The sequence below is a fragment of the Sinocyclocheilus rhinocerous genome, unplaced genomic scaffold, assembly GCF_001515625.1.
Source record: "Sinocyclocheilus rhinocerous isolate Xijiao unplaced genomic scaffold, SAMN03320098_v1.1 scaffold522, whole genome shotgun sequence".
NCBI lineage: Eukaryota > Metazoa > Chordata > Actinopteri > Cypriniformes > Cyprinidae > Sinocyclocheilus > Sinocyclocheilus rhinocerous.
The window spans coordinates 556,020-566,426 of record NW_015625031.1 but is presented as its reverse complement, the minus strand read 5'-3'; the positions used below and the strand labels follow the sequence as shown (position 1 = coordinate 566,426).

General features: G+C 34.5%; 1 protein-coding gene across 1 annotated transcript in view; it reads left to right on the top strand.

Moving 5' to 3' along the window:
• LOC107748344 (calcium-activated potassium channel subunit alpha-1-like) overlaps positions 1-10,407 on the top strand; it is a 99,546-nt gene that overhangs the window by 62,737 nt on the left and 26,402 nt on the right. Inside the window, exons 15-19 of the mRNA XM_016563110.1 lie at positions 1,403-1,475; positions 2,961-2,974; positions 3,616-3,702; positions 3,808-3,884; positions 9,746-9,839. Coding sequence (XP_016418596.1) covers positions 1,403-1,475; positions 2,961-2,974; positions 3,616-3,702; positions 3,808-3,884; positions 9,746-9,839 — 345 coding nt within the window. The remainder of the gene's footprint in view (positions 1-1,402; positions 1,476-2,960; positions 2,975-3,615; positions 3,703-3,807; positions 3,885-9,745; positions 9,840-10,407) is intronic.

The window sequence follows — 10,407 nt, the reverse complement described above, 5'->3', positions numbered from 1 at the left end:
AATGCCTTTATCACTGCTTAGATACTATGAAATATGTTGCGTGCCTTATTCTGTTTAAGAAGCCACATCATCTCACAGACGGATTTATTTCAAACACTCGACTGACGTTATGAAGTGAGTTTGGAGTAAAAATATGTTATTAAATGTGGTATTTTCACATGCTTTCAGATGGAGCAGCATTATCTTCACAGAGCCGTAGTTCACTGAGAAGCTATGCAAATAGCTGTCATTATCGCGAACGATTTCTTCGATTTCAGAATCGCGCAATAAAATCGTCTGCGATTTTTTTTGCGTAACTTGTCAGTGAACTACGGCTATGTGTAGTAAATTCTGCTCCATCTGAAAGCACGTGATGATGATTTCCTGCTGATTACAGAACAGGCTTTTTTAACAAAATGCGCATGACAATCGCATTCGATTAATCTTGCAGCCATACGACCAACCATCCTGGTTGTACAACGACTGCCTACAACAATGAATTTAATATTACTGGTTACTGCTTTTTTATATTTAGTAAAATTCTTAAAAATGAGATATTAGTAATAAGTTGTCGCCGTGGATATTCCAAATCATAGCAACTAAGGAAAAACACTGTGCCACCAAAGTGTTCTCAAGCGCCACCAGCTGGTCGTTTTAAGAAGAGCACCTGACATTTTTTCAGCTGGCTGAAAACTCTTTGGTGGACACACGTTATTGAATATTTATTGTTAGGCATATGGCCCATTAGTCTTTTTTGCATTTATGCAATATACTGGAGCCAAACCTGAGAAAGTAGACCAGAATATTCCACTGTGTTCCTGGACACGCAATTTACGTAGCTGTAATTCATACGCGGGGATTATGCTAATTGTGAATGAGCGTGCAAGAGCGCCCTATTTACTAATGATTGGAGTTCATTAACATACACATGTTTAACTATCAAATCGGACGTTTTCGAAGAATTTGTGAATCCGGAGGATAGTTTTCGGGAAGGTCTGTTTTACGCTCAAATTACTCATAATTTACTCATATATTTATGCAAGATTCATGAATGAGGCCCATTGAAACTATGAAAAAAACACAAACTGAAGTATGAGAATGATGTTGAGAAATGTAAACTCTTATATTTGAGCAATTTCAAAGACGCCAGACTTTGCTTTGTAAAGAAATTCAAGCATTGAAAATGTTAATGTCTACAAAACTGCATTTAAGCAGAAGCCTTTTGGTCAAAAGTTATGTTTACGCAAATTCAGTCAGGTTTTCTAATTTCTTGATTATCCGAATGCGCTTCTGGATATTTTGGCTGTAAAGTTGCAGGTGTAAACAGATATAAATGCGATAAATAAATAAGGAAACAAATGTCCAAAAAATGCTCATCTAGTATATGTAGTTTACTTTTAATTGATCTTTTGTTTCTCTGTAGACTGTGCTATGTGAAGCTGAAACTCCTGCTGATCGCGATCGAGTATAAATCAGACCAGAGAGAAAGCAGGTCAGTCTGATCTTCATTAAAAACATTCACAGTCCTAAAAGATCCAGATCCAGTGACAGCAATATATATTTCTTTAATTAGCATGCTCTTGACTCAAATGCAGTGTTATTTTAGTATCATTGATGCACTATTATAGTTTTTGTTAGCATTTTAAATGAGATTGTATGTTTATGTTGTTTTAATTTTAATTTTAGTTAACATTTTTTGATTTTGTTGTGCATTTTTGTCTTGTACATTATTTTTTTAAAGGTCTATATAATTTTTATTTTACTTGTTATAGTTTTTATTTTATTTTTTGTAGTTATTTTAGTGCATTAAATTAAACAAAACGAAAATGAGAAATATGTAAAGTATGACTAAAAGGTTTTTATTTTATTTCCGTTGTTTGTTATTTCAGAAACTTTGTCAGACTAATATTTGCTATCTAAAAAGTTTTTTTTATTATTTATTTTACTTCAGTAAATGTTATTTTTTAAAGGTCTATATAATTTTTATTTTACTTGTTATAGTTTTTATTTTATTTTTTGTAGTTATTTTAGTGCATTAAATTAAACAAAACGAAAATGAGAAATATGTAAAGTATGACTAAAAGGTTTTTATTTTATTTCCGTTGTTTGTTATTTCAGAAACTTTGTCAGACTAATATTTGCTATCTAAAATTTTTTTTTAAATTTATTTTACTTCAGTAAATGTTAATATTATTTCAAGTAACAAAAATGTTTTTTATGGTTTTAGTTTGAGTGTTAATTAACGATAATAACCCTGCTGAAATGATTAGCATGCTCTTTATCCTGCATTTAGTGGCTTGTCTGACTTCGCTGCTGTTTGTGTTTGTTTCACACAGGGGTGGAAAATGGTATGAAATTATAAGGTTTCATTTGGTGTGGTCACGTCATGCCAAATTCTCTTGAAAATTTAATTGCCATATTTCCCTGAAACGTTTCTGAATGTTTTAGGGTCTTTATGCGCTTGGTTAAAAGTCGAGACAATATTGTAAATGGCTTTTAGTCAAGGCAGCAAATTATATGTGTAGATTTTCAAGGGATACTGTCGTTCAGTTTCTGTACTTCTGGTCGAGCTGTGTGTGTAAACTGTAATGTGGCACTGAAAACAGTGGTGACGTATCTGCCACTGCCCTTCTGAACATGTTTAATGCTTTTACTGTCAACAAATCTGTTATTTTCTGTAGTGACACAATTATGAAATTAAACATGCTGAACGTTTTAGAGATAGTTCATGCAAAAATGAAACGTCTGTGATCATTTACTCACTCTCATGTCATTCCAAACCTGTATGACTTTCTTCCGTGGAACATAAAAAGGAATGCATGTGACAGCATGTGACTGATCGTGATGCAGCTTGAAAAACGTAATCATGAATGAGATTTGAGATTTGCAGCAGAAGGGAAAATCAGTAAACTGTTTATTATACAAAACCATCGTATATTTAAGGCATTATGCTAAAAATCTCCTTTAATATTCCATGGAAGAAGAAACGTCACGTGTCTCGAATGACATGAGAGTGGAAATAATGACAGATATGCCATTTTTGGGTGAACTATTCCATGCTTGCATGTCTGTAAACCAAGTAAACTAATACTCTATGTTTGCATGCAAATGTCATCCTGAAATGTTTAAAATAGGTTATTTTAGTTCAGACATAACAATAACCTTCATCACAACAAACAGATACAAAGAGTAGTCTTATTAAATTAAATTTTTAAAAATTCATTTTAGTAAATCCATGTCGTCATTAACATTCAAATGGAACGTGATGCTTCTTTTTGTATTCTGGGTGATTTTGACATTACTGTACAAAATCTTTATCTAATGTCTCTTTTGGGTCATTTTTTTTCTTCATTTGAATTTCTTCTTTCAATGTTTGATAGTATACACAGAATATCTCTTTGGTTTTGAGACTTTAGTCTTTGCAACTTCAGGGATCTTATCTATGCACAATCAGCTTGTAACACTCCAAAGAGAAAGGATAACTTGAAATCGCATCATATGACCCCTTTAAGTTTTAAACGTGTTTTCACTTCGTGGCATGAGCTGTCCTGTCTTCATAAGTGCAGAAATTATCATTTAAAGGGAGGTATTTCTGAAAACATTCTATGGTTTGTGAGTGTTGTTTGTATTTTACAGCACGCTGATTAACCCGGGCAATCATGTGAAGATGCAGGAGGGAACACTGGGCTTCTTCATCGCCAGTGATGCCAAAGAGGTGAAGAGGTGAGGAGGTTGATGTTTTTTTTTTACATATCCAGCTATAGATTCATATCATAACAGCTCATATGCTGTGTGAATGGTTTGAATAAGATTGCCTTTTTCCATTAGGGCACTTTTCTACTGTAAAGCTTGTCACGATGACATTACAGACCCAAAACGGATCAAGAAGTGCGGATGCAAACGGAGTAAGTTACCATGAGAATATTTATTAATAATTGCCTTACTTTCACTTTTTATTTTTATATAAATAATTTTTATATATAGATTATTTTTTATATATAATCATATTTATAGGTAGATTTTATTAGGTTTATTAGATTTTATTAGGTGCATTTTATATCACTTTCATTTTACCAAATATGAAAACGTATTTTTTTGATTATAACATTTATTAAAATATTTAATCAGGTAGACTCTGTTGTGGGATCAGGAATCATCAAACTGGATTTTTGTGAGGTTTTTACATTGCACTTTACCACAATTTTCCCCACAGCTGGAAAATAATGATTTAGATATAAATCTTTCATGTGTGGAGGAGTTTGTCAATGACGTCTCTACCGCGGCTGTTTTATCGATATGACTGCACTGCCTGGCCACATTATCAAACTTTTTGGATTTTACCTCCACCTGATACTTTTAAAATACATCAAAACATTTAGTTAGTAATTGACACATTTCACATTTTCCCTTTTTCTCGCTGCCCTGGATCTGTGATCATTTCCCCCACTCTCTGATAGTGTTGCATTGTGAGTAATGACTGTAGCCTGCTGCATGTGTGAATGTAAAACTACATCTTCCATCAACCCACTGTCCTCCACCGCATAGGAGACAGCTTGAATTTTTGCTGTTCTAACAGGCTCCTAACAGCACTTGGGCTTTTCTGAGAATTATTCTGTTTTGAGTTTAGATATCACCTCATATGTTTTTTTTATTTTGTAATATTTAAGAATAGAATTTTGTGTAATTTATGAGGTAAAATGTTGTGGTTTGCATAATTTAAGGGTTAAAAAATGCTCTTTTATATTTTATATACCATGGCAGGACATGTTACAGTGAGCTCCTGATATCTTTTCTCATTCATCTCCATGCATTTACATGCTTTACTCGCATCTCTAAAATACAGTATTCCCAAGAATATAAAAAATAATTAAAACAGCATCGGAACCACTTGAACTGATGTCTTGTTGTTGAAAAATACAACAGATTTTACTCTGTAACAGAATTATATATTACTTGATAACAAACATGTTTTTCTGAAGGTGTTCCTCAGGGCTCTATACTTGGCCCGCTGTAGTTTCTGGATGTCCAGCTTCTGTTAGTGAAATAATGCTCCCATCCATTAATATGCTTCTCCTCCTCCTCTCCCCTCATCCGCCCCATGACCCCAGCCAAGAAGTCCGCCTACAAGAGAATTCATCTGGCATGTTGTGTAGCTTGCGGTGGGGCAGAACGTGGCTGCTCGTGCATGTCAGACAGTGTGGCTAGTAACATGGAGGTTCTGCACCGTGGCTTCCCCTTCTCTCCTGTGTCTCTGTATGATAACACGACCACTTTATGCTCCTGTAAGTGAACGCCTTCCCTGTGGCACCCATGCTGAGTGCCCGTGTATTCATCTGTGCCCGCTACCTGTGTATGTGCCATCTGGCTGGTGCAGTGCCATGTAGTGGTGGCATCTGATGTGGTGAAGACTGCTGTAATCCCATGGATGTATCTGTGTGGTAGACTTGGTCTCCTGCATGCTGTTTGTGTGAATTGTATTGATGCAGTTTAGTAGTTAAGTTTTGTAATTCATTGAATCGTCATTGTAATGTTTTATTTTACATTCGGCTATGTACAGTGGTCTTTATCTGAACATGTCCTTTAAGCGTAGTTTGTGCTGTGTTTTATGCTAATAATCTAGATGTTGGGTATGGTGATTGACATTACTAACACTTTTTAGGAAAATGGCTATACTGTATAGTAGAATTATACAGTATATGTTGTAAATACACATAGTATATATGTCTTTTGTATTGGAGGTTTAGAGCGTAGATATGTAAAAGCTTATACCAGCCTAAGGTAATTAGCTGGTGTCCCAGCCTGGCCATGCTGGTTAGATTGGTCTAATTTGATGGTTTTAAGGGCTCTTTGGGTCAGCTGATCAGGCTAGGAGACTAGTTAAGTTTTTGTGCTCACTGGGTGGTTGAAGATTCTTCAGTTCTAGAATAAAAAAATTAGCTATTTCCATTTTCTTTCTCACTGGTTTATAATTTCATTGCTCCATGTGTCTCACTTTAACTTCATTTTGTATTTGCATTTTCTCAGCTAAAAGTAACTATAACGGATACATCAAATCAAGTAAGTCTTTCCCCCATTTTTACTCATTTGTTTCTTAACCGTCTGCTGTTTCTTAGTCACTCTTCTCTTCATTCTCGTCATTCTTCTCTTCATGTCCTGCTCATCCAAATATTTTATGTGATTTGGTCTGATGTATATGTGCAAATTGAGATGCAGACTAGGTGTGGATTATATACAGTGGCCCCAAAAAAGTATTTGGACAACTAAGACATAAATAAACATGTAATTGCATCAGATAATATATCAAAGCAAGTGTCATTCAAAATATAGAGAAATAACTTTTTTTGCTCGTTGGTCATTAAGAATAATAAGTGGCTGTATGAAATCAGTTTACACAGGTTGTGTCCAAATACTTTTTGCAGTCTGAATGTCACTTGTGTCTGAATATAATTCAGCTCTGCAGGCACCTGCTCTCATTCAGCACTAGATGGTGCAGCTGCACTGCAGTTCTGATAATGTGGTTTGTAAACTTCGGTCTCCTGCATGCTGTTTGTGTGAATTGTATTGATGCAGTTTAGTAGTTAAGTTTTGTAATTCATTGAATCGTCATTGTAATGTTTTATTTTACATTCGGCTATGTACAGTGGTCTTTATCTGAACATGTCCTTTAAGCGTAGTTTGTGCTGTGTTTTATGCTAATAATCTAGATGTTGGATATGGTGATTGGTATTACTAACACTTATAGGAAAATGGCTATACTGTATAGGAGAATTATACATAGGAGAATTATATGTTGTAAATACACACAGTATTTGTCATTTGCATTGGAGGTTGAGAGCATTGATATGTAAAAGCTTATACCAGCCTAAGGTAATTAGCTGGTGTCCCAGCCTGGCCATGCTGGTTAGATTGGTCTAATTTGATGGTTTTAAGGGCTCTTTGGGTCAGCTGATCAGGCTAGGAGACTAGTTAAGTTTTTGTGCTCACTGGGTGGTTGAAGATTCTTCAGTTCTAGATTAAAAAAATTAGCTATTTCCATTTTCTTTCTCACTGGTTTATAATTTCATTGCTCCATGTGTCTCACTTTAACTTCATTTTGTATTTGCATTTTCTCAGCTAAAAGTAACTATAACGGATACATCAAATCAAGTAAGTCTTTCCCCCATTTTTACTCATTTGTTTCTTAACCGTCTGCTGTTTCTTAGTCACTCTTCTCTTCATTCTCGTCATTCTTCTCTTCATGTCCTGCTCATCCAAATATTTTATGTGATTTGGTCTGATGTATATGTGCAAATTGAGATGCAGACTAGGTGTGGATTATATACAGTGGCCCCAAAAAAGTATTTGGACAACTAAGACATAAATAAACATGTAATTGCATCAGATAATATATCAAAGCAAGTGTCATTCAAAATATAGAGAAATAACTTTTTTTGCTCGTTGGTCATTAAGAATAATAAGTGGCTGTATGAAATCAGTTTACACAGGTTGTGTCCAAATACTTTTTGCAGTCTGAATGTCACTTGTGTCTGAATATAATTCAGCTCTGCAGGCACCTGCTCTCATTCAGCACTAGATGGTGCAGCTGCACTGCAGTTCTGATAATGTGGAGCTGTAACTTCAGAAACTTTGTAGATTTCACTGCTTTGGCTTTCATTTGTTTTTATTGTTTTCTAAACGTGTGAAGTTTTTTTTTTCTTCCCATTTCGAATATGTCAGCTAATGGTGCTGTCAGCAATTTCAGTTTAGGAATATTATCCATATAATATCACTACTACCTGACAGATATCACTGAAATAAGGATCCTGAGAAATTGCACCTGGCTCGGTGACTGTGGAGGATCAATAATAAATCAATAAGTAATTAAATATTCAAAAGTTATTTTTTAAAATATATTTTGTAATAAAATCAGTATTCAGAGTCAGTATTTAAAAAAACATGCACATGTTTTTGAATTTCCATTATAAAAAAATTGTAAATAAAATATACATATAAAATATACATAAAATATTAAAAATACAAAAACAAAAATATTATAATAAATTTTCTATAAAAACACTTTTAAACATAATTTCTAAAATGAACAGTATTGTATCAATCATATGTTAAGGACAGTAAAAATGGGTGATTCTCTTCATTGCCTACTTATGAATGTTTCTTGTCTGACAGTAAACGATGAGCTCAGTCCAACATTCCAGCCCCAGAATCCCAAACACGCCCTAATGTGAGCTCGGTGCACAGTGAGAGATTCTCCTGCTGTCCCGGGCGTCCGTGTGTCAGCTCCTTTAGTAAATAACCGTAAAGGCAGTCTGCTGTCTCCGGCTGCCTTATACCTGCACAGACTCAGTCTGGCCGGCTCTAGAGAGCTGTATCAGAGCAGCAGCACTGACACAGGAGCATCTGATGCCACCCGCCTGCATCGGGCCTGTAGTCTGCCTGCTAAATACAGATATCATTCCAGCCACGGCTCCAGCCCCACCATCGGCCCACACACGCTCTGTAAGACTCGGCCTGGCTTTGTGGGAAATGCATGTGGACTAACAGGGTTCAGAAATACTAAACAAGCTATCCTGAATTGCAATATGAAAGAGAGAAAACAAGTGTTTTTTTTATTAAGGGAGAAAAAGGATTTGATAAGAGAAAAAAAGAGCGAAAACATTTTTTGAAGAGAAAAAAAGAAGCTTTCTGAAGAGAGAAAAAATGTCTTAAGAAAAGGGGAAAAAGTTTTTTTAAGTGAAATTTTTTTTTTAAGCTTTTAAGAGAAAATTTTGTTTTAAAAAGCAAAATGAAAAAAAAATGTTTTTTTTTTAAGAGAAAAAAGTTTTTTGAAAAGAGAAAAAAAAAATTTGATATGAGAGAACTTTTTTTAATTTGTAAAAAATATATTATGATAGGGAAAAATGGGTATTTGGAAGAGAGAAAAAGGTTTTTTGAGAGAGATAAAAATCAGATACAGAAAGAGAAATAAACAATGACTCAGGAAGGATCTAAGACACTGTTTTTTTCCTGTTTTTTTCTTTCTTTTCTTTTTCATGTTGCAATTCGGGGCTTCCGTAATATACTATTTATTTAATAATAAATACTATAAGCCACCCAAACAAAAACATGTGGAACAAAATTATGATGATAAATAAAATGAATAAATATTTAATAAAACTAGTAATTATTTAAAATGTTGTAAAATGCATTACAAAATCTATTATAAATATTTTGTTGCAATTCTAATCATTTTACCGCTTTCTGTTGAAAATAATGCTGAAGTAAAGCTGTACATGTTTTTAAGAAAAAGTTAGCTGCCCATTTAAAAAAAAAAAATAATGCCGCTAAGGTAACACTTTACTTGAAGCCTTTATATATAATGCATTCATAAAAAATGAGCACAAATATAATACCAAATACTGTATATTCAATATTACACCTGTATTAGAAAGTATAATGCAGTAATTCACATGACCACCAGTTTCAGATGTAACAAGGAATCTGCAAATATTCTAATGCATTTTAACTTTGGTTACAGTTATTTATGAAAATACTGTATATAATGCATTACAATGTACATTATCCATTATACATAAAGGGTTCAAGTAAAGTTTACCACAAACAGTAGAACAATTAGTCCACTCTTTCTCTGTCTTTGTGCTTCATCCCGTCTGTATGTGTCTCACATCTGTCTGATTATGTGGTTTGTAGTGTTTTAATGGTTTGTGACTGTTGTTTGGTAACATATGTAGTTTGGTTGCGTCTCAAACTGTGGCTGGTGTTTCAGTAGTGGAGGAGGAGCAGCAGTCGGCTTTGTCGCCCAAGAAAAAACAGCGTAACGGAGGGATGAGAACGTCGCCCACATGCTCGCCCAAAATAATAAGGTAAGAGCACAACCGTCTTTCTGCAAAGATCCCTTGAAGCAATGTGGCATTATTTCACTAGCATTGCTTTGTGAAAACCCTTCACATTCAGCATCTCTATCCTCTCTCATGCTCACTAAACGGGTCACACGACCCACGGCTGCAGCCAATCAGAGGCGGCGGTCAGTCTGTGTCGCCTCAGGCTGTCGTTCTCTCAGTGCCGTCCGCTTTTAACTCCCGCTACCTGCCTCTTATCCTGTCCGCCAGAATTACTGATCCGTTTATTGATTTTGACTGATGAAAGAGCTGCTAGTGAATTAATAAAAGCCATTAATACGCAATGATGGAATGAGAATAATATCTTCTGAATGCTTTATCAGGACAGCAGACTGGAATAATTCATATTGTATGGGCAGTAATTAATAACAAGTGGGATTTAGGGGGAAAAATTTCTCATATATTTATTTTATATATAATATATATTTAGATCTAATGTTTTATATCTATATACGTGTATATGTATTTATTTATTATATTTTATTGGTATTTTAATTATTTTATAAACACACACACACACACACATATATAT